The following is a 19442-nucleotide window of genomic DNA, read 5'->3' on the forward strand; positions in this document are numbered from 1 at the left end:
CCAGTGTCAGTTCCACAGATACAGTAACCAAACTCTGTGTGACAAATAAGTGCAGGCTACATCAGGTGTCGTTAGCTCTAATCATTGTTTCATAGAGAAGATTAGACAAAACATCATTTGTAATCTGCGAGGATGACCGTCAAATCCAAAACAAGTATTTCCTGACTTGTTTCATTTCCCCAAAAAAATTAATATACATTAAAAACCACAAATTGTATAAAATAAAGTGTTATAAAAGTAAACACAATTGAATCAAACTAGTTTTACAAAATAAGTTTTCTAGTCCACACCTGCATTAAAATATGGTGGTAATACAATTCTAATCTTAAGGTATGTGTGATGAGCCCTCTTCAACCGAAATTGTAAACAAAGGCAAATGATTAAATTTGCATGTATATCTGAGAGGAGCTTAATTAAGCTCAATCAAACAGCAATCTATATGATGTCGATTAAGCTTCAGCTCATCTGAATATAGATCCACAAACAGATATCAGTAGTTGCCTCTACTAACCGCAATTTAAACTACGAAACAGAATACGATTCTCCACAACAAACCCAAATACTTTGATTTTAACTGTATTAACAATTCAAGGCATAGTGAATTGGAAAACATGGAAGATTTGTTTTTGTGCAAATAACGTTTAGATATCCTCAAATATTACAGACCATGTTGAAGTAAGTGAATTAAAAATACTAAGTTTGGCATAAATTTTGCCACCGAGCCATATGTAATTCACTGTATAAACCAATCCATAAACAGTACGCACTAGGTTAGTATGTCTCTAAATAAACTGATCACTGAATAAAACAATTTAAATATGAAAGATGAACGTTTTGTTTTAAACCATTTTGTTATTCCCAAGATATAGATTTGGTTCCTTTGGAAAAATTCAACTGAGGAAAATTAAATTCCCTAAATTCTGGTAAAATGTCTAATGTAATTCCATTAAATATTGTGATTTTCACGATAAAGAATTATAGAATATAAAAGTAAGTATTTTTATATGGTGATTACTTACACGGAGGTGGTCCAGGCTGATAGTATTGTTGTTGAACCAAGTATTGGTTGTTGGGATAAGGCGCACCTGGCCGTGTCTGCCCGAACTGCAACATACAACAAGTCTTACAAAACTGTACACTTAACACAGTATTTATTGAAATTTTAACACTTAAATAGTTTATAACTAGGCAGATGAAAAATAAGACCATAGCAACACTAATTTGTATTATCAAGTGTGTACTAATGTCCTTAGTAACAAAGAAACAGTAAAAATATTTTAGTAACAAAAATTGGATACACAAGTTTATACAAAGTTAAAATTGATTTTCTATTTGTAAGCTTATGTCATATGACAACTAAGAAACATACAAGGAAAAAAAAACGTCTGATCTGTTGATTTTAACGCAGAACTTACAACTTAAACAGACTTAAAAAAATCTAATTTAATTCAACCATATAAATCTTTATTTTATAGATTTTTAATGCAACTATTATTATAGTTTGATTTCATTTCACCTGATAGAACAATATTTACATCCAAATTCTACAAATTAATCATTAAATTAATTTAAATTTTATAACTCATATGTTTTTACTTTTAGTACTCTTGATACGTCGAGTACTTAATTATTTTGAATGTGGTAATTTGAATACTCAGGAGAAAATGCACATTACAATTTACAATAAATGCGTAAAAGGATGAAGAGGATATAAATTTGTTTTAAACAGAAATTAGTTATACAATCGTTTGCACCTATTAATTAAAAATTATTAAATATTATATTTTGATACATTTTTTTTCTTACATCCATACATCAGAAGAAGTCCAGGTAACACAATTGTAAATAAAAAAATAAATAAATCTATTCTCATGGAATATTGAATCTGAAATGGAATATATAATATTAAAAGTGAACACTTTGTAGGGAATGTAAGCTCCGTATCTGTCGACAACCTAAGCCTTGACGTGTTGCCGTCATCAGAAAGCTTTTTCTGTTGGGAACGCAAGTGACAGTACCACCAATACATGGAACTGCATATCATGTTCCCTCCACACATGCGCGGCCATTCAATCAATCAACATTTTTATTGCTATAAAATAAAGATCATTGACAAAGTCTTATTTACAGATTTCCAAGCAGGGGAATATGACAAATTGTAAAGTGTGTTCATGAATTGCAATAATAGAAATTTGAAAGGCTTTAAAAACCATAATAAAAAAATAATAGTGGAAGTTAATAATTCAGGAACTACAAATCCAATACTACAATTTTAAAGTTTAAGCCAGTTAGTACAAAAAATAACTAAAGTTTAGCCAACCAAATATTAAGAACTTTAAAAAAAAACAATATTGACATTAACATAAAAAACAATACTACTATCGTAAAGTTTACCAAAATAATGTTTTATACTTTAATTTTTTTACGATTTGTTCCGAATGAAATTCATACATTTGGAAATAGTATGAATATTGATTAGACTAAACAAAGTTAAATTAAAACACAACTTAATTACGTTTGCAAGCAGTACATTATACACTGAAATATCATCTAATGTTACAACCGAAAGTTATTATTTTTTAATAGATTTAACCACTTGGTAATGCCATATTTCTATTACACAAAACCGAGAGAAAGCAGAAGTTCCGTTACTAATTTAAAAATCAATAATTACACTACAACAGCTGTTACGTACCATCATTGCTGGATACGCCTGTACAATAGCCTGGGCCGGGGCTGGTGCCAGCACCTAGGCACATTACGTACGTTATCAAACACCTGATCAACTGTTCTCAGCAAACATAACTCCACACTCGTAAAGCAAACAGGCCCCAGCACACGTTACGTCAACACTCACTCCATACATATCAGTTATTAGGCTACTAAAATTAGAGTTCACAACTGCAAACTTGTAGGACGTGTTACATGTAATCGTGTGGCATGTAATCAATCTTTCTTTAACTGTTTTATACATACAATTAATTTAATTGATTACTTTGACTTCACATTTAATTAATAAATGTGGACATTAAACTTCAATATATTTTAATGTTCAGTGGTAGAAATATGTCTGGGCAGTATAAATATTATAACTGAAAACAATGCAAGGTTCACTGTATGTATAAACAAAAATATGGATGTTTGAACTGATCACAGTGTTCGTCTAGTATTGCTGTTAAGTTTTTTTTTCTGTAACATACATTTGTATGTATTTAAACGTACATATTTATTGTACATTACACTCGAGCATGAGTTAACTTACCCCGGATGACAACGGCATGAAGTTGTTCGGCACTATCTGAGTGTTCCTGTGTCTTAGTGGTTGCGCTTGCTGCATCGTTGGCCTTGAAAATCCCGGGTACTGCTACAACACAGGAGACACAGAGTTAATATATTATAAAACAAAAAGTTCAGTTACTGTACATCTCTATGTACAGACGTACCAGACGTACGCCCAAGAACCTAAACTGATGTACTTGACATAAATGTTTTCCATGAATACATTTATTAATTTCAAACTGAAAAAAAACTAAATGTCAATAGCACAATATACTTTTTTGTTCTGTTTCAGATTATTCCTTTATCTAAAAGGTACATTATATTACTTATTATTGCAGCAGAAAAATTACGGAAATTATAATCCAAAAAATTTAAGGTCATTCCCCTTGAATGTAAATAAATAAATAAATTTATTCAAATTAATAATTTATGTGCAGCAAGTGATTTCTCTCTTATTTTACGCTGTTTCAGGGTTATATTGTTCATATCTAGAAATTTCAACTCAAGATAATCCAAATAAAATGTTCATAAGAGCCGGCTATAGTACAAAGCTTTTCCCAAATGGAATAAAGTTAAATCTCGGGCAGTTTTGTCATTTTTTATGGTACCATTATGGAATAATTTTATTTTAAAGATAAACTCACCCAAACTTATTTTTCTAATGCAAAATACTTTTTGAATATTTAAACACAGACTTACAGCTAGGTATGAAATTCTGTCTGAACAATACATAAAAAAACAGATTAGTTTTAAAATCATACAGAAGTGTATTAATTATATCTTAAAAAATGAGAGATCTTCCATAATGTTACAAATCAAGGGCGTAAAACAGATAAGGCTCAACAATGTTCTTATGAGGAAACCTCAAGGTCATTTTATTACAGCCCACTCAATGATACTACCCTAAAAACCAGGAATACAAGACAATCGACTAGAGCAATGTTTGCACTTACCGGGTTCATGGGTCGAGCCTGTACAAAGCCCATCGGGCCTGAAACAAAACCAGAGGATTACCTCACTACACACCAGACAATACACACTCGAATAAAAGCACTTGTATAATAAATAAGCACACAGTATTGCCAAATGTAAAGAAAGTTGTGACCAACATACACAAATTGATATGATTGTAAATAAGAATATAGAACCCTCTGACTGGTAATGATAAAACTGCTTCCAAGTATTAATTTCAAAAATTCTCACAATTTATTCTTTGCCATAGTCTTTACTACACCTAAATGAGAAAATTATAAAGACTATGTAGAGTTATCAGCTCCCCCTGTGGTTTTGTTTTTTAAATTGTAAAAAAAATCAAAGCAATAAAAACTTTCACTTTAGCTTAGAAGATGGTTATGTTTAAATTTTTTAGAACAAATTAAGAATATTCAAACAATGATGAATATATTCGTGAAAAGGAAAACATGACAGATTTCTGTAGAATAAGTTTTGCCTTTTTTTATATAAAATATACAATTCCACAATCTTGATATACAAACATTTTAATAATTTGTACAAAATAAGTTAGAAAATAAGAAATAAACTTGAATAAAAATGGTTTTAGATCATATTTTGAATGCACTATAAAAATTATAAACATACATTTCAGATTATGTAAAACTTAAAATTTCTGAGATTTAAACTCTTTTTACTTTACTCAGCACATTCACTAATGTTACACTTATAGGTTAGGATAAATGAATTGGGCTAATTTGCCTTCCTAATGATGTATATCCAACACTAAAGAAACACTGAAGAAAGTTACGAGTGCTATGTTTGTAGCCAAAAACTGAATAACGTCTATAATTGCACAATTAAAAATGACACAAAATACTGAAACTACATTTTTTGACAATTACCAACGGTATGCAGATTTACAGGTTTTAAAATGCTTTTAACGTATAAAATCAGTTTTTCCAATAAAGTAACTTTGAAACAGAAATTTGGCGAGCTGTTTGTTTCGGTTGAATATTTTTGATAATGCAGTTAAGTTGCAGTATTGAACACCATTGCAATATGTAAGGTTAAACTGTATGGACTGACAATGTACGCTATAATTACACCTTAATGTACTGGAGTCTGCAATGAAACTAAATTATAGGGAATGTTACCCTATCTATACTGATACAAATAATGGTTACTTATAAGACTGATGTAAAACTGTTCACTAATGCTCAGTGAAATTCTACGGAGTGACATGCACCATCGTCAAACTCAATGCTCCTTACATAAAAATGAAATTTCACAGAATTTCAAGTGCACAGGTCTTTATGTCTTTGGTATATTATATTGATAGACAGACAGAGAGACAAGTGATATGCTTACCTTGTTGGTTGCCCAACACCTGGGGCTTGTTAAGCTCTGCGTGAAGACCAGGTGGGGTCGACGTTGGTGGTGGTTGTTGTTGGGGTTGTTGCTGTTGCTGGGGTCCGACCTGACGGCTCGGCCCTGGTCCTGGCCCTAGGTTATTACTGCCAGTCATGTGAAATCCACTATTGTTCTCCCCTGAAAGAAAGAATCGACATCAGCATTTCTTCTACAATGATGTATCACATATCAAATATTAATTTTTTTCTATCTGAATCAACAAAATTAGCTAAATTATTTACCATTATTTACGGACTGTAATCAAAATCGTTAATTAAATATCTAATATCAATGATTTTAAATCAAATTTTTTACAGTAGTTGTCAGAATAATGGTGTGTGTGTGTGTATATATATAAACAGTACCTGACAATTTACGCTCAATTTGATAACAACTAACTCGTACTTTAACTTTGTATTATATTCATGATAATTGAATCAAACAAAGCAGCCTTGAAACATTTGTTCAATATTTATTATACTAGCATGTTTCGGCAAAGCCGTGATCAAGGGTTTTGAGTGAATTTATAATACCTTCATATAAATAAGTTTTGCAGCAAACCACACATTACCAACAATTTGTAACTATTTAGAGAACGTTTTAACAAGAATTTTATGAAACAAAATTTTTTCCCATTTTCAGAACTGTATTATCTCGATTTTGCTGCTAACTTCTTCATTTATTAATATAAAAATGGACTGTTGTTTTAAATGGTTAAGGCTGAGGGAATCTACATAGCGCATGTAGCCTACCTCATAGTTGCTTTGTTCACATGTACTGAACAATACTTTGAATTAGGCAAACTCAACAAAATATTTGAAAATAAACAAGAAAAGTGATGGCAAAAGTTTTAACAATTAAGTGACCTCCCCAAATGGAGAATATTTCCAAATAAAAAAAATTCAAACTATTCTTGAAGCAATATTGTTTTTCAATAGTAACTTTCATCCTGGTGACGGTACAAATGTCAATTACAAAACTACATAACGTCGCCTAAAGGGCAAAATTTATATAACACTCCAAAACTCCTGTAAAACCAACTAAAATCATCTAAACAATACCACAACTTTGTGATTAACTAGTTGGCAATAGCAAAATGAGACTAAATAACTCATTAAAAACAACATTCTCATACAGAAATTACCACAACAATAAAAATTGTCTACAAAACCACATGAACAGAAATAAATCGGTAAACAAATTCATGCAACTTAAAATAAATATTAGGTGGGACGAGAAGCAAGCTTTGGTGAGAATAAGTTTATATGTACAACCAGTCACCGGAGGCAATTATTAATTTCATGTGAAGCACAACTAGCAAGCATAAAGAAAAAGACTTACCGAAACTTAGTCCTAACCTATGACTAATCTAAGCTAAGTACAACAAACGATCCGATGACAGCTGGAGTGGTTTGTGATGCCTGTCAAACAAACTGACAGATCTCTCCGCCGCACCGCCGATGTGTCACTGCCTGTCTGCTGTCATTGGACCGTTTTCATGATACCTCTTGCTCCTTCCTCCCGAAAGGAGATAGCCGAGCTCACTACGCAGTCAGTAACCCAATTGTGGACTTTTAAATTCTACTTCAAATGCATAAAGGTGTTTGTAAATAACCCAGTGATTTATAAATTGTATACCATGTGAGATAAATGTATACAAAACGCTAATGTAAAAATATTTTCTTGGTTTTCTGAGAATATATTAAAAATAATCATTAATGCAAATAGTCAAAACTGTTGAAATATTTGATTAATTCATTAAAAACTTAAAAATGCTAAACGCTGGTAGATGTAAAATCTAGTTTTACCGTTTTTCTACATTCCTCCTACACAACTATTGTTGCAATTATGCATTAAATTAAACAATGGTACAAACACCTCTCAGAGCAAAACCCACTAATAACTGACTGAGTAGAGTTCTCCTTAGCTCAACGTCGGCTATCTCCAGGCTCTTGAGCGGGAGGAGCGGATCACGAGGCAAACACCATCCGATGCCAGGGGAAAATACTTACATGTATTAAAAGGTTGGCTCGGTTTGTCAGGTACCCATGAGTGGGCCGTGCTCCCATTATCCTGCCCGTACATTGTTGGTGCAGAATAGTAGAAGGGAACGGGAACCGCCTGCTGTTGTTGCATCGTGTTCTGATCCCGTGGTGGGAAGGTCTCATTCACTTCAGAGGGGCTGTTAATGAAAACAATCAGTCAGCTACTGACTATACACCGGTTCCTAACTTATTTATTATAAATAAAATTGAGAACCTCATCTTATAACCAGAGACGGTGATTACGTAAAATATACTTCTAAAGATACAATGAAAAATCTTGAAATATTAATTAATCCTCATTATATTTTAACGTTTTAAGATTTTCACTTGCTCCCTTATGACAACGACAAAATTTCCTTTCAAATTAAGTCTTTCCAAGGAACATGTAAAATACCACTAAATCGTACTTGCTAAAGAAGTAAGTACCTTATTGCAACTTACAAGTAACAAGTCAACACATAAGGTTGGAATTAATTAAAAAGTATGAACTTTAGAAAATCCTGTAAACTTTAAAGGTGTGACCTTGAATTTTATTGACATATTATTTGAATACGTATAAATTCAAACTAGGCTTTAGCTAGAAAAAGATTTTAAACTATTTTCTTTAGCTTTTGAATAAATTATTGTCACATTGTTTTAAAATTATCTAAAATGAAATGATCTAAAATTTAAAAAAATCTAAAATGAAAGGAATTAATCACGTTCAACGCATGCCTAGTCAGCATCAAAGTATTCGCGTTCAAAGCGAAGACAGTGGGCTAGGGAATTAATCCAGATTGAGTAATTTTTAACAACGTTGACTTTATAGCATTGGGATGGAATTGTATACCTAATTTCATCCGTATTAGTTACACAAGACAAAAATTCGGAATTCTAAACTGGTAGGACATTCTGCACTAAGTTTAGCGAATGAACTTTGTGATGGCTATTTTCAAATATAAGAGAGAGCACAACCATATATTTTAAAATTAATAAATTTACTGTAAAATTCCCTTACGTGTCTTATATATTCAAGCAAACACAGAGTTCACCATGAATAAATAAAAACTGCTAGGTTTTCAGGCATGATAATAAAATTACATTTCCATGTTTTAGGAGCACTATCCTAAGTATATGCAGCTCATAGTATTATAAAAAGTGCTATTACTATGTGAATCAGTAAACTGCATATTATTGCACTATTATTAAGTTTGTTATGTTACAAGTTGAGACTCTGGGTGAACTTGCAGACAGACTAATATGATTTCATTCATCAGCACCCAGTGGGAGAGCATTCCTTATTAGCAAAATTAATACCAATTCCAAAAATCTTCCTACTGACGCTTTTAACGTTGGCCATTCAACCTCAAATATCACCGCAATTTAGGAACAAATGCCAATAGATTTGCAAGTGCCAAATGATTGAATAAAAACATACTCTCTCACAAAAACATACTAAACAAACTAGAGCTTTGGAACATGGTGTAAACAGAATGCGACAAAGTACACTACTTGTTCACAATAGATAGGAAGAAATTAAGATTTTACTGAAAATTCCAAGTAGTAAGACACTGGCTGAAGGCCATGGGTGTGCCAAGAGCGGGGAAAGGGGGCCTCAGCCTGTCACAGCTACCCCCTCCATAGCTCACTGGCTAGTAGAGGGGGAAGGATGACTACCTCAGTCGGCCGGCTGAGAACTGCTGAGAACTGATAACGACGTAGTAAGAAATAAAAATATAACTATCTCTCCCCAACCGTATTATTTTGTTTAATGTTTTGTAGGGATAATCCGACAAAATAAATGTACATAACATTTTCCACCAATAAATGTCACAAAACATTGTACCTTCCGTAGGAATTGCCTCAAGTTTACCTATAACAAACAACTGACGAGCTGTACCTCAACTGCAGTTTTAAAATAACTTTCTGAGTTAAGCACACTCCCTTCACATAAAAAACACTGAACAATTTTCTATTAAGGAACGTTATTTTGACCTTACAACTCAATGTCATATCTTGTAAAGGAATGCTAGTTGTATTGGATTTTTTGAATGCTAAACTATGTAATGTCATAATCTTAAACTATCTAATATATATATATATATATATATATATATATATATATATATATGTTAAAATTGAAATAGTTCCATCAACAGTGAATCTTATTTTAATTTAAAATAATAAATTAATAACAAATCACGTATTTTATATTTAGAGCACATTAAAATTATTACCTACTGGATTAGTAACGTTTCTACATGTTTTTTTAAACGAAGAAAAGCACTGCAAGGTGCAAACAAGTAAAATGGTTTATGGTTTACAAGTGTTTAGAGATGTGTTGCAGGAGGTATCACCTCCATAAAACACGCTTTAAGTTGTCAATTTTCACATTCAAGTCAACTTCAATGTGGTATTGAAAGATGCTCGTGTTAATCAATGAAAATTATTTTAAAATAATAAACATTTTATGTGCTCATTGACGTTTAAAAGTAACCATTCTAAAGAATATTTAGACGAATCTGTGATATAGTTTATACAATTATAATAATTGCACACATTTATAAGCGTATACCAATTAATCTACGAGTAATTTTAAACATTCTAAAAATCAACTGAACTAAATCTAACGGTATGAGTACGGGTTACAACAAACTTGTATGTTAAAAAAATAACAACATACCCTGATAGTTAACATAACATTGTATTAAGTACTGTATTTATTTTAACTTGCCCGTTGGTTTGAACGACGCTAATAAATTTAATTTTAATTATTGAATTGCTTTCACAATTGGCTTAATATAAAATACAAATAATAGAAACTCAATGGACTATAGCAATTTTATAAAACAATCTGAGTTTTATATTAACAATCCCGATAAGTTTTTACCAACCACCTCAAGTTATTACGCAATGTAGAAATATTACAACAAATAAGTTGTCAAAACTGAATTTACAGGGAATAAAGAATTACTTTTGAATGTACAGCAATGAACTATTTCGGAGACTTACTTGAACCACGAAGGACCGGGCCCGAACATGTCCTCAGGGATTCCCTCATTGTGATGATTGGGGTTCATGATGGTAGAATAAATAAATAAGGTCGAGAAGAACTAAACACAAGACCGGTCTGAGTGGCGGGAAGCGCGAATGCTGCAGGTAGCAATGGATCAAGTGCAAGCCTAGGGGTGTAGTGACTCCAAGACAGCTAGACACTGACTGAAGGCCGAACTGCGAGCGAGTGCCTCGGGGGTTGCTGCCCCTCCCTCTGGTCCCAGGCTTGTGGAGGGGGAACTGAGAGTGGGGGAATGACTATGACTAAACCGTCGGCTGGCTGCGCTGTGTACCGTGAGCGGTGACCTTGAGGTGGGGGAGGGGCAAACACGACAGCTGATATCGCCGTTGTACGTATCCTTCTTCACTTTTAATAAAAAAAGGGTTGGTTTTGCATACTGTGAATGTGAAATAACAAAACCTTACTTGAGAGATAACGTCTATCTATTTACAAAAATCTCTTTGCGGGTAAAAACGTAAAACGCACTTTTTATTTATTTTAGCGCGAGCAAGATGGTTGTAGCTAACGATTTTTAAATCATATTTCTAACACATGTAAATAACGCAGCTCAGCCTGCTTATATACAACCAAAAACACGGCTGTTTCAAAATAGATATTAATGAAAGAGTCTGGTTTGATTAAATATATTTAAAACTAACAATAAACATGTGTAATGTAATGAATAGGTTTTACTACAAAGTGACAGGCTTCACTAACTTTCAGAGAGATATTCCACATGTTGGAAATTATATGTAGCGTTCTGACAACGCTGTGAAAAACTATTCACAATAGCCATTTCTCATTAACCTCACTGGCTTAAAAAGTCCAAACTGTTTCGTACACTGAAACTCGTCCTCGATATATAAACCCTGACACGCGTATTGTTTCAAAATGAGTAACATACAAAAATACGTACACTTTGACAATAACTACGAGCACATATACTAACGCCTGGTTGTAACAAGTTTATTAAAAACATTTAACCAAACTAACAATACCCCGAAATGTCATCATAGATTGATAGTTGTTTATTATTTAATAACAAAATCAACATATTACATTTTCACACTGGTGGTAAAACTTTGCAGTATTTTATCTTTTTCTTTATAGAACTATGGAGAAAGCCGCTGATGTGTGTTCAGATGTTTATTGTTGTACTGCGGCAAAGTTAGCTCAGATGCCTTTAGACTAATTACTGAATTGCATTGTTAGTTTACGAGATATCATGACGATATTGGTACCAGTCGATTCAGAAGATTCTAATTTATACGTTTCGTTATAACTTACTTTAATTTGTCTTTATATTTAATATTATACATGAATTAAATATTACATTTCAATCTTCATAACAATACGGTTTCACATGATATTGGATATAAACAATGTTTTTATAGCGAGTAAAATATTTATAATAGGGGCATTATTTTTCACACAATACCAATAAGTATAATGTAGTTCTTTATAAAAAATCCTAAAAATGTGTTAATAATTAATTTTTGTTACAAGTTATAACGTTTTCAGGCTACAACGTATTTGAAATTTATTCTATGGACGGACATTTACACATTTTGTTAACACTTGCATACCTGGTGGTTATCGTGTTCCTCCTGAACAAAATGTTACTTAATTATTCAGTCTAGATTTAAAATCCTAACCTCATTGCAACAGTTGCACTCAGATTTCGCAAAAAAGTGATACTGCAACGGAGATAACATACACCTCAAGATAGTATCTGCTTTCAAATATAATTTGGAAAAAATGTTTCATTTCCTTATTTCATTCCACAGGCAAAACTCTACAAATGGTTCAACATGGCGACGTTCCGGGTTTCTTCATAACTTCTTCATTGGCATTCATTTTGTTCCGCGAAATATCTGGCATATATCAGAACAAAGCGTGTCCCTGGCATTGAAACTAACCCGTTTAGTGCTTTCTAGTGCAGTGAGCCGTGCTCATCCCCTTCCACCGGGGTGACCCGCCACTTCCTCGAATACCTTTGTCGCCTTCGTCCACCCTGAAGCCCGCGTCTGCGGCGCCGTGTGCCTAGACTTCTTCCTCTTCACTTCCGAGAAGTTGATAATTGGTGAGCAATAAATGTGCTGGGGTTCCCGGTCGATATTCCGCGGCTTTCTTGCAAAAATCAGAAAAACTGCAAAGCAATATTCTGTGAGGAGGCGACACGACGGATACGACTACACGCAATGGAAGTGACAAGCCCAGTAAAAAGCATCACCGAGAATAAAGTGATTGGCGACGATGTGGATGTACTGGATGTTTACTCAATATATTCTTGAAATTATGTTCCATATGTAGAAGAAATGGAACTCCCGGCGAGGTTAGAATAGCTTCGTCGGTTATGTGGTGAGGCGGTTTGCAAAGTTCATGGAAACCTTGATTCTGTTCAAAAAGACAAATTGCATGACTTCTTCCGTGAAAAGAAGCCCACAACAACAACAGAAAATGCGTGAAGTCTAAATCTCATTCCAAAATTCTGAAATAAATCTATTATACTTTTACGAATTAATCAAGAATAGGTTGACCAAAATTTGTCCCACTCTTAATGATAATTTACCACTGTATTATATAAGAAGACTGTAAAATCTTTAACATATTTAGATCCATTGCTGGTACCCCGATACTATTTATACTTTTATACACTCCTCTCTTCTCATAACAATCTAAATTTAGACCACAGACTAATTTAACTGATCTCGTGGTGAAATAAATTTGAGACACCTTTATTAGAAGTTTGTTTTGGACATGTTTTGAAGGAAATAAGATTTTGTTTTCCGGACATTTTCCATCGTCCAGTGTTATACAATAAAATGTGTATCAGTACGTTTCGAGATCTACAATCTGATCACTTCTTCAGGTATATGACTAAACTCAATTTGACTGTTCAATCATTTACCTGAATAATAATAATATTATTATTTATGTATATATGTTAACTTTACCCTGTCTCTATATTCTCGACGTCGTTCTATACTGTCGACTTAAATATACCTGAAGAAGAGATCAGATTACAGATCTCTAAACGTAGTGTTACCGATTGTATTGTATCACTAAACTATGTCAAATGCCAGGAAAATACTATTTCCTTTAAAAGCTCCTGTTTTATTGTTATAACTCACAGGATACAAATCTCAGGATACATTTTTTACAAGTAAAATTTGTAATTGATACACTCAAACGCTATCAAACACGTAAATTAAAGTTTAATCGGCATTATTTAACAAGATACATATCTGGTTTTAATTATGAAAAAAATACTCTCATTTTCTTTATTTAATTTAGCTGACGTTAAGATACCTATTTTCTTTCGAGCGTTATACGATTTGTAAAGCTAAAAAGAGTACGCACTTTGAGAAAATGAATGAATAAGTATTTTATTTGAACTTTCGTAACAACTCCTCCCCCACCGAAGGCTATTGCGACTCACTATAGATGTATCTCTATTAAGGAACATTTCTCTTATCGCTTTCAGTGAAATGTGTTGTGTGCTTTTGCAAAGTAAATTTGAACTTTGCTCCCGCACTTCAGACAGAGCCGGGTTCTCCTAAAACCACAGTTATTACCACAGTTGAATACCCATGTTTGTACGGCGTCACTTACATCTAAAAATGTTGCTTGTCGATACAATTCGATATTTCATTCCGAGAAAACATTTATCTGTTATTTTAACCCTTACCAGTTTCGATCATGAAAAAAAAAACATCGCGGCAGCCAATCGCTTAATTTTTCAAGAAACATGCCTTCATCGATTCCACAACAAACTAGGAAGTGCTCTTACATAATACAAATTGGGCCCCGATGGCCGGATTATTAAGGTGTCGGAATTTGAATTGAATCTGAGATACACACACCACAATATGTTCGATTCTGTCCTGAAGTAAGCACTCTTTATAAGTGCAGTAATTCAATAGTAGTGTTTAGATCCAATAGAATTTCCGTATTTGATATGTACCAGAATTCCATTAGATTACTTATTGACTTTGCTAATACAAGAAAGAGTTTCATGGCAAGAAAGATTTTTTTTAAATTTTGTTTCACTTCTGTCCTCGCACTGTACTATCTTCTCATTAATTTGTTCCCATTGACACACTATTTGGTAACAAATTGGTCTCTTCCCACTAATTTATTTCTATTTATATAATATTCGATAGCAAAATGGCCTCTTCCCATTAACCTGGTCCTATTTATATATAGTCACTGATAACAAATTGGCCTGTTCCCATTAATCCGTTCCTATTTATATTATCTTTGACAACAAATTGGCCTCTTCCCACTAATCCGTTCTTATTTATGTAATCTTTCATAATAAAATGGCCTCTTCCCACTAATCCGTTCCTATTTGTATAATCTTTGATAGCAAAATCGGCTCTTCCCAGTATTCTGTTCCTAATTTAAAACCATTGATAAAACTAGGCCGTCCACGATCCGTGGTACACTACATTCCCCCTCCTCACCATCCATAAACATATCTCTGAGGATTTGAGTGAAGTGTAGTCCAAAACAGTTGATAGAGAGACTTATCATTATACATAAAACTATAGCAGTCTCTAAATCTGTACTATAGCCTACAATTTCCATAAGTAACCGGACCATTGTTAACCCTTCCAACGCGGCTAGCGCCTAAAGACGCGGAACTGCCGATGCTTTAAACGCGGATTACGTCTACAAACGCAAAAGCTTTACTTATGAAATGGCGAAGAATTAGTTGTTAAAACTTCCGTAAGAGAGCAGATCGATGTTCCTTTCGACTGTCGGGACTAGACAAAACGCTTTGTCACCGTTGGTGGACTTTGTAACGGTATCTACTCGGGTTGAAAGCAATCGCCGCCATTTTTTGTATGTCCTGTGACGCGGCATACGCCTACAGACGCGTTCGTTTCATTCAGCTGTTTAACTACGTGTGTGTTGGTCGTATGTTGGTTATATTGTTAAACAAAGTGTTTTGAATCAGTCCGTTGTAATTCTTATACAATTATCTTATACAATTCTTATAAAATTGTTTTTACTAACATTTAGTATAATTTTTTGTTATAATGGCTAATCCAGATGATCCAAGTTTTGACAAATGAGCGCATTTTTGGTTTATTATGTGTAATATTTTTTCAATTATTTGTTTTGTATTTTATACCAGTTTCACCATACAAGTCCAGTTTATTTATTCTAAATAAATAAGGTTTATAAGTACAATATTTGTTTCATTTCCCTTGTAGGCTATCTATAAATAAGTTTGTGTTGAATTTCACATTATTACATTTCAAAATCTTATACTGAACTTTTATGTACTAATTATACAGGAACTTCAGTTACATTTTACTCATTATAAATAACCTGTATAAATGTAATGTAATCTGTCAAATAGTGTTGCTATGTACATTATCCTGCAATGCAGTTTATTCAAAATTTCAAATATATTCGTGCGTATAAAATTTTCAAAAATATGTAATATTACATGTTTATTATTTTTTCTTATTAAGGTAATACCAAGGTATATGAAACAAAAATTAGCATTGGGAAATTTACAAAAAAATATTTTTTTATGTCTTAGCGTTTGACAGTAATTTAGATTAGCGCTTTAAGGGTTAAGCTTTTCCCGTGGTGAATGGCTCAGAGTTTGTCTAGTCGAGCAAGGGAGGGAATCGCCTCGCAGATTTCTCCAGCCCCAAAATGTGTCAATGACCGGGCCTTTCCACTGGTCGGGGGCCACAGGTGTCGGAACCGACCCTTGTGTCTTCCCGCCAGGCCTGCCCACCCCGTCCCGCACAAATGTTGCTATTTTGAGAACAATAAGTTGTACGGGGTTCGCAAGGAGCAAGCCAAGGTTTGCGTGTCCGCGTCCACACATCACAAAGACAGTGTGCAGTCCTAGTGTGTAACACAGGGGCGTATTCACTTCGGGAGAGAAAGGGGGCCAAACTTTACATATCAAATACAAGTACATATCAATCAATCGACACCATGATATGTGAATTTTAACTTGACATACACGAAACAGTTGCTATGTAATGTTGAATTAATTTACATTTTATGTTGTAATATGTAGGGGGATTATTGATCCTATGTTTATTTGTATGTCCACAGTAAATTAGCAAAGAGATGAGCCGCTTAGAGCCCCCTCCTTCCAGCATTTATAAATAGAGCAACAAATCGCTGTTTTCACAAATTTATATGTACACATTAAGACAAAGTTAATTTGATTTCAAACTATTTAATAATAAAATTAAATAATGTTCATAAAAATATACAATGTTTATATGATTCAACAAATACTATATCAATTTTTGAAAAGGGGGGGGTTTTCTCCCCCTCCCCCTGGGGAATTCTATACACTCCTATACAAGTATCAGTCATAGTACGATGACTAATTCATACACATTAGAAATACAGTTTATACATCTACAATTATCTCAAGGCATTTTGTCAAACAAGTTAAAATAGTCCATATTGAGGTTTCAAAAATTTTAATATTTAACAAAAGTACTACTACATTTTAATGTTCATAACCAACCCTTACCCACCCCTTGCTAATTGTTCTTTTGCCTTGAAAAACTGATTTTATTCCCCTTCCTCTATTAATTCACAATCACCCCACTAGTTAACTTAAAAGCGATCGTAACATCATTTCTGGTTCTGTTGTTTTATTACATTAAATAGTAATATTTAATTTAATACCTACTTTAATTTCTATAAGCAATACTATTTTACTATGTTGACTATTAAAAATATCAAATGATTATGCAAAATTTGCAACAGATTCTTATTAATAAGTTGAAGTTTGAAGTTAAGTACAAACAGATAGAGGAACTCATTTAACATATGTAGCCTACAAATTCTAATAATAATAAAAAAAAACTGAAAATTACTGCCTGTACAAAGTTGAAACATTTCGTTGAAAAGAATTTTATAACAGTTTACTCAGCCCCATGACAATATAATTTCTGTTTTAAATGCTGGTATGCCACTTATAAACGGTTATTATTTCACAGTTGAGGCATGAATTAGTCAGTTTATTTAGTACAAGAAAGAACTCGGATGTTGCTTTCAAACAGCTGAACGATTTTTTTTGTTAGCCAGGACACAAGTTTCAGCCAGGTAATGAAGGGTGACTATGATGTTTACCTAACAATATTCATTGTATCTTTACATGGCAATCATAATATTCAACAAACGTGAATAGGCTTGCGTAGATGACGGCTAACATCTAGAGTGACGCGCCAGCCTCGTGCGTAGATTACATCTAACGTCACTGACCAAGCGCTCTCCCGCTGTCTCCAGCCCATTCCGCCCGATGAATGAAAGAGCTGCATGCCAGTGTTCAGGCAGATATAGACTATCAAATATCTAAAAAAACATATTTGTTAGATCTCGTTTAACAAGAAATCTGATGAAGTAACGGCATTTTGCCGGACGAATGCTATCGCTCAATTAAAAAAACATCAGCATCACAACGTTTCGAAATCTGTAATCTGATGTCTTCCTCAGCTGAATAACTGACAACAAATGAGTACAATGTACTTTAAGCCTGACGAAGAAATCAGATTGTAGATCACGAAACGTTGTGATTATGGTTTTTAGTACCATTGAACGATGACAAAATAGTCACCAGTAGTGAAACGATCTCGGGTGTTCGAACAGTATTAAACCTCGTTCGAAGACACCCTTACACCCTTATTTTTTTGGCAACGTTAGGGAAGATGCCTCAATTTAATGAATTAATCAATACTCATCCTAACGCCTTCTAGTTCGATTCTGCGTTTCTTCATGGAACGCGTTGACCTTTTTGAATATTTAAACGACGAAGTAGCGTTCGAGTGCCGATTATTGATACATTTAAAATTAGTCACGTCTCATAATTCTGCGACTAAAAATAAGGTCGTAAAAATGTGCATGCGGTTAAACACTGTTCTATTGGCGCTACAATCAAGATGGCCGCCTGTACAGACTGCTCTTAAATCTCGTTTTATAGGTCTATAAACGTGTGTTCAACCATTCACCTACAACTGCAGTGTGCGAACAATGAATTGAAACCCGTGCGGCAAATGACGAGGTAGGCAAGACTTCAACTTGTAGACATAATCTATTCCGATTCTGTTCTGTTTTAATTTTTCCATTCTCTCATCTAATCTAATATAATTAACAACACCTCACCCCAATCAATATCATTAACATATAATAAAAATAGGGTAATTATTTAAGTTACTTTAAAATTTTGAACTAATTTAAATGTAATGACTAATTTTAAATAAATTTAAAATAAAGCTTGATTTCAATATAAAACTAAGAATTTAATTAATATGAAATATTATATTTTATAAATAAATGTACCTTCTATACTATATAAGAGGGTAGATTTAACTGATATTAAATATTATATATAGATATATTAAATATAATAAAATAATTAATATTAAACATTATATTTTATTTTATTCACTACACGGTATATATTAGATGCATGTGTGTATAAGGATAATTATGATATTAAGGGTGGGACGGGTTAATTTGTCACGGCCGATAAACGAAATATTTAAAGGCGTACCCAAAAACAAAACTCTCCTATTCAGTTTTGACCTTCTAAAAAGAAAATTGCAGGAATCCTAACTAGGAACAGGAGTCAACTGCATGGCCGAAACCTGGTCAAAATGGAGTTAAGTATGAGAAAGCATGGAGGGGCCAGTAAGTCTGTCTTGCACGGATAGGGATATAAT

At 33.3% G+C, this 19442-nt stretch overlaps 1 protein-coding gene and 1 non-coding gene across 7 annotated transcripts in view; both read right to left on the minus strand.

Annotated features, from left to right (window-relative positions):
- LOC124360808 (eukaryotic translation initiation factor 4 gamma 1-like) overlaps positions 1-19442 on the minus strand; it is a 166673-nt gene that overhangs the window by 66774 nt on the left and 80457 nt on the right. For 3 of the 6 annotated variants that reach the window (XM_046814715.1, XM_046814716.1, XM_046814717.1), the window contains exons 2-7: positions 7656-7825; positions 5602-5781; positions 4233-4270; positions 3263-3364; positions 2696-2749; positions 1020-1104 (exon numbers count right to left, since the gene is read on the minus strand). In XM_046814715.1, coding sequence (XP_046670671.1) covers positions 1020-1104; positions 2696-2749; positions 3263-3364; positions 4233-4270; positions 5602-5781; positions 7656-7779 — 583 coding nt within the window. In that variant the 5' untranslated portion in view covers positions 7780-7825. The remainder of the gene's footprint in view (positions 1-1019; positions 1105-2695; positions 2750-3262; positions 3365-4232; positions 4271-5601; positions 5782-7655; positions 7826-19442) is intronic. The other 3 variants (XM_046814721.1, XM_046814719.1, XM_046814718.1) reach the window with 2 other exon arrangements.
- LOC124361596 lies at positions 1928-2051 on the minus strand. Its single transcript, XR_006922349.1, has one exon. It is a non-coding gene; the product is annotated as a small Cajal body-specific RNA 8 (non-coding RNA).

The sequence above is a fragment of the Homalodisca vitripennis genome, chromosome 4 (assembly GCF_021130785.1).
Source record: "Homalodisca vitripennis isolate AUS2020 chromosome 4, UT_GWSS_2.1, whole genome shotgun sequence".
NCBI classification, from domain to species: Eukaryota; Metazoa; Arthropoda; class Insecta; order Hemiptera; family Cicadellidae; genus Homalodisca; species Homalodisca vitripennis.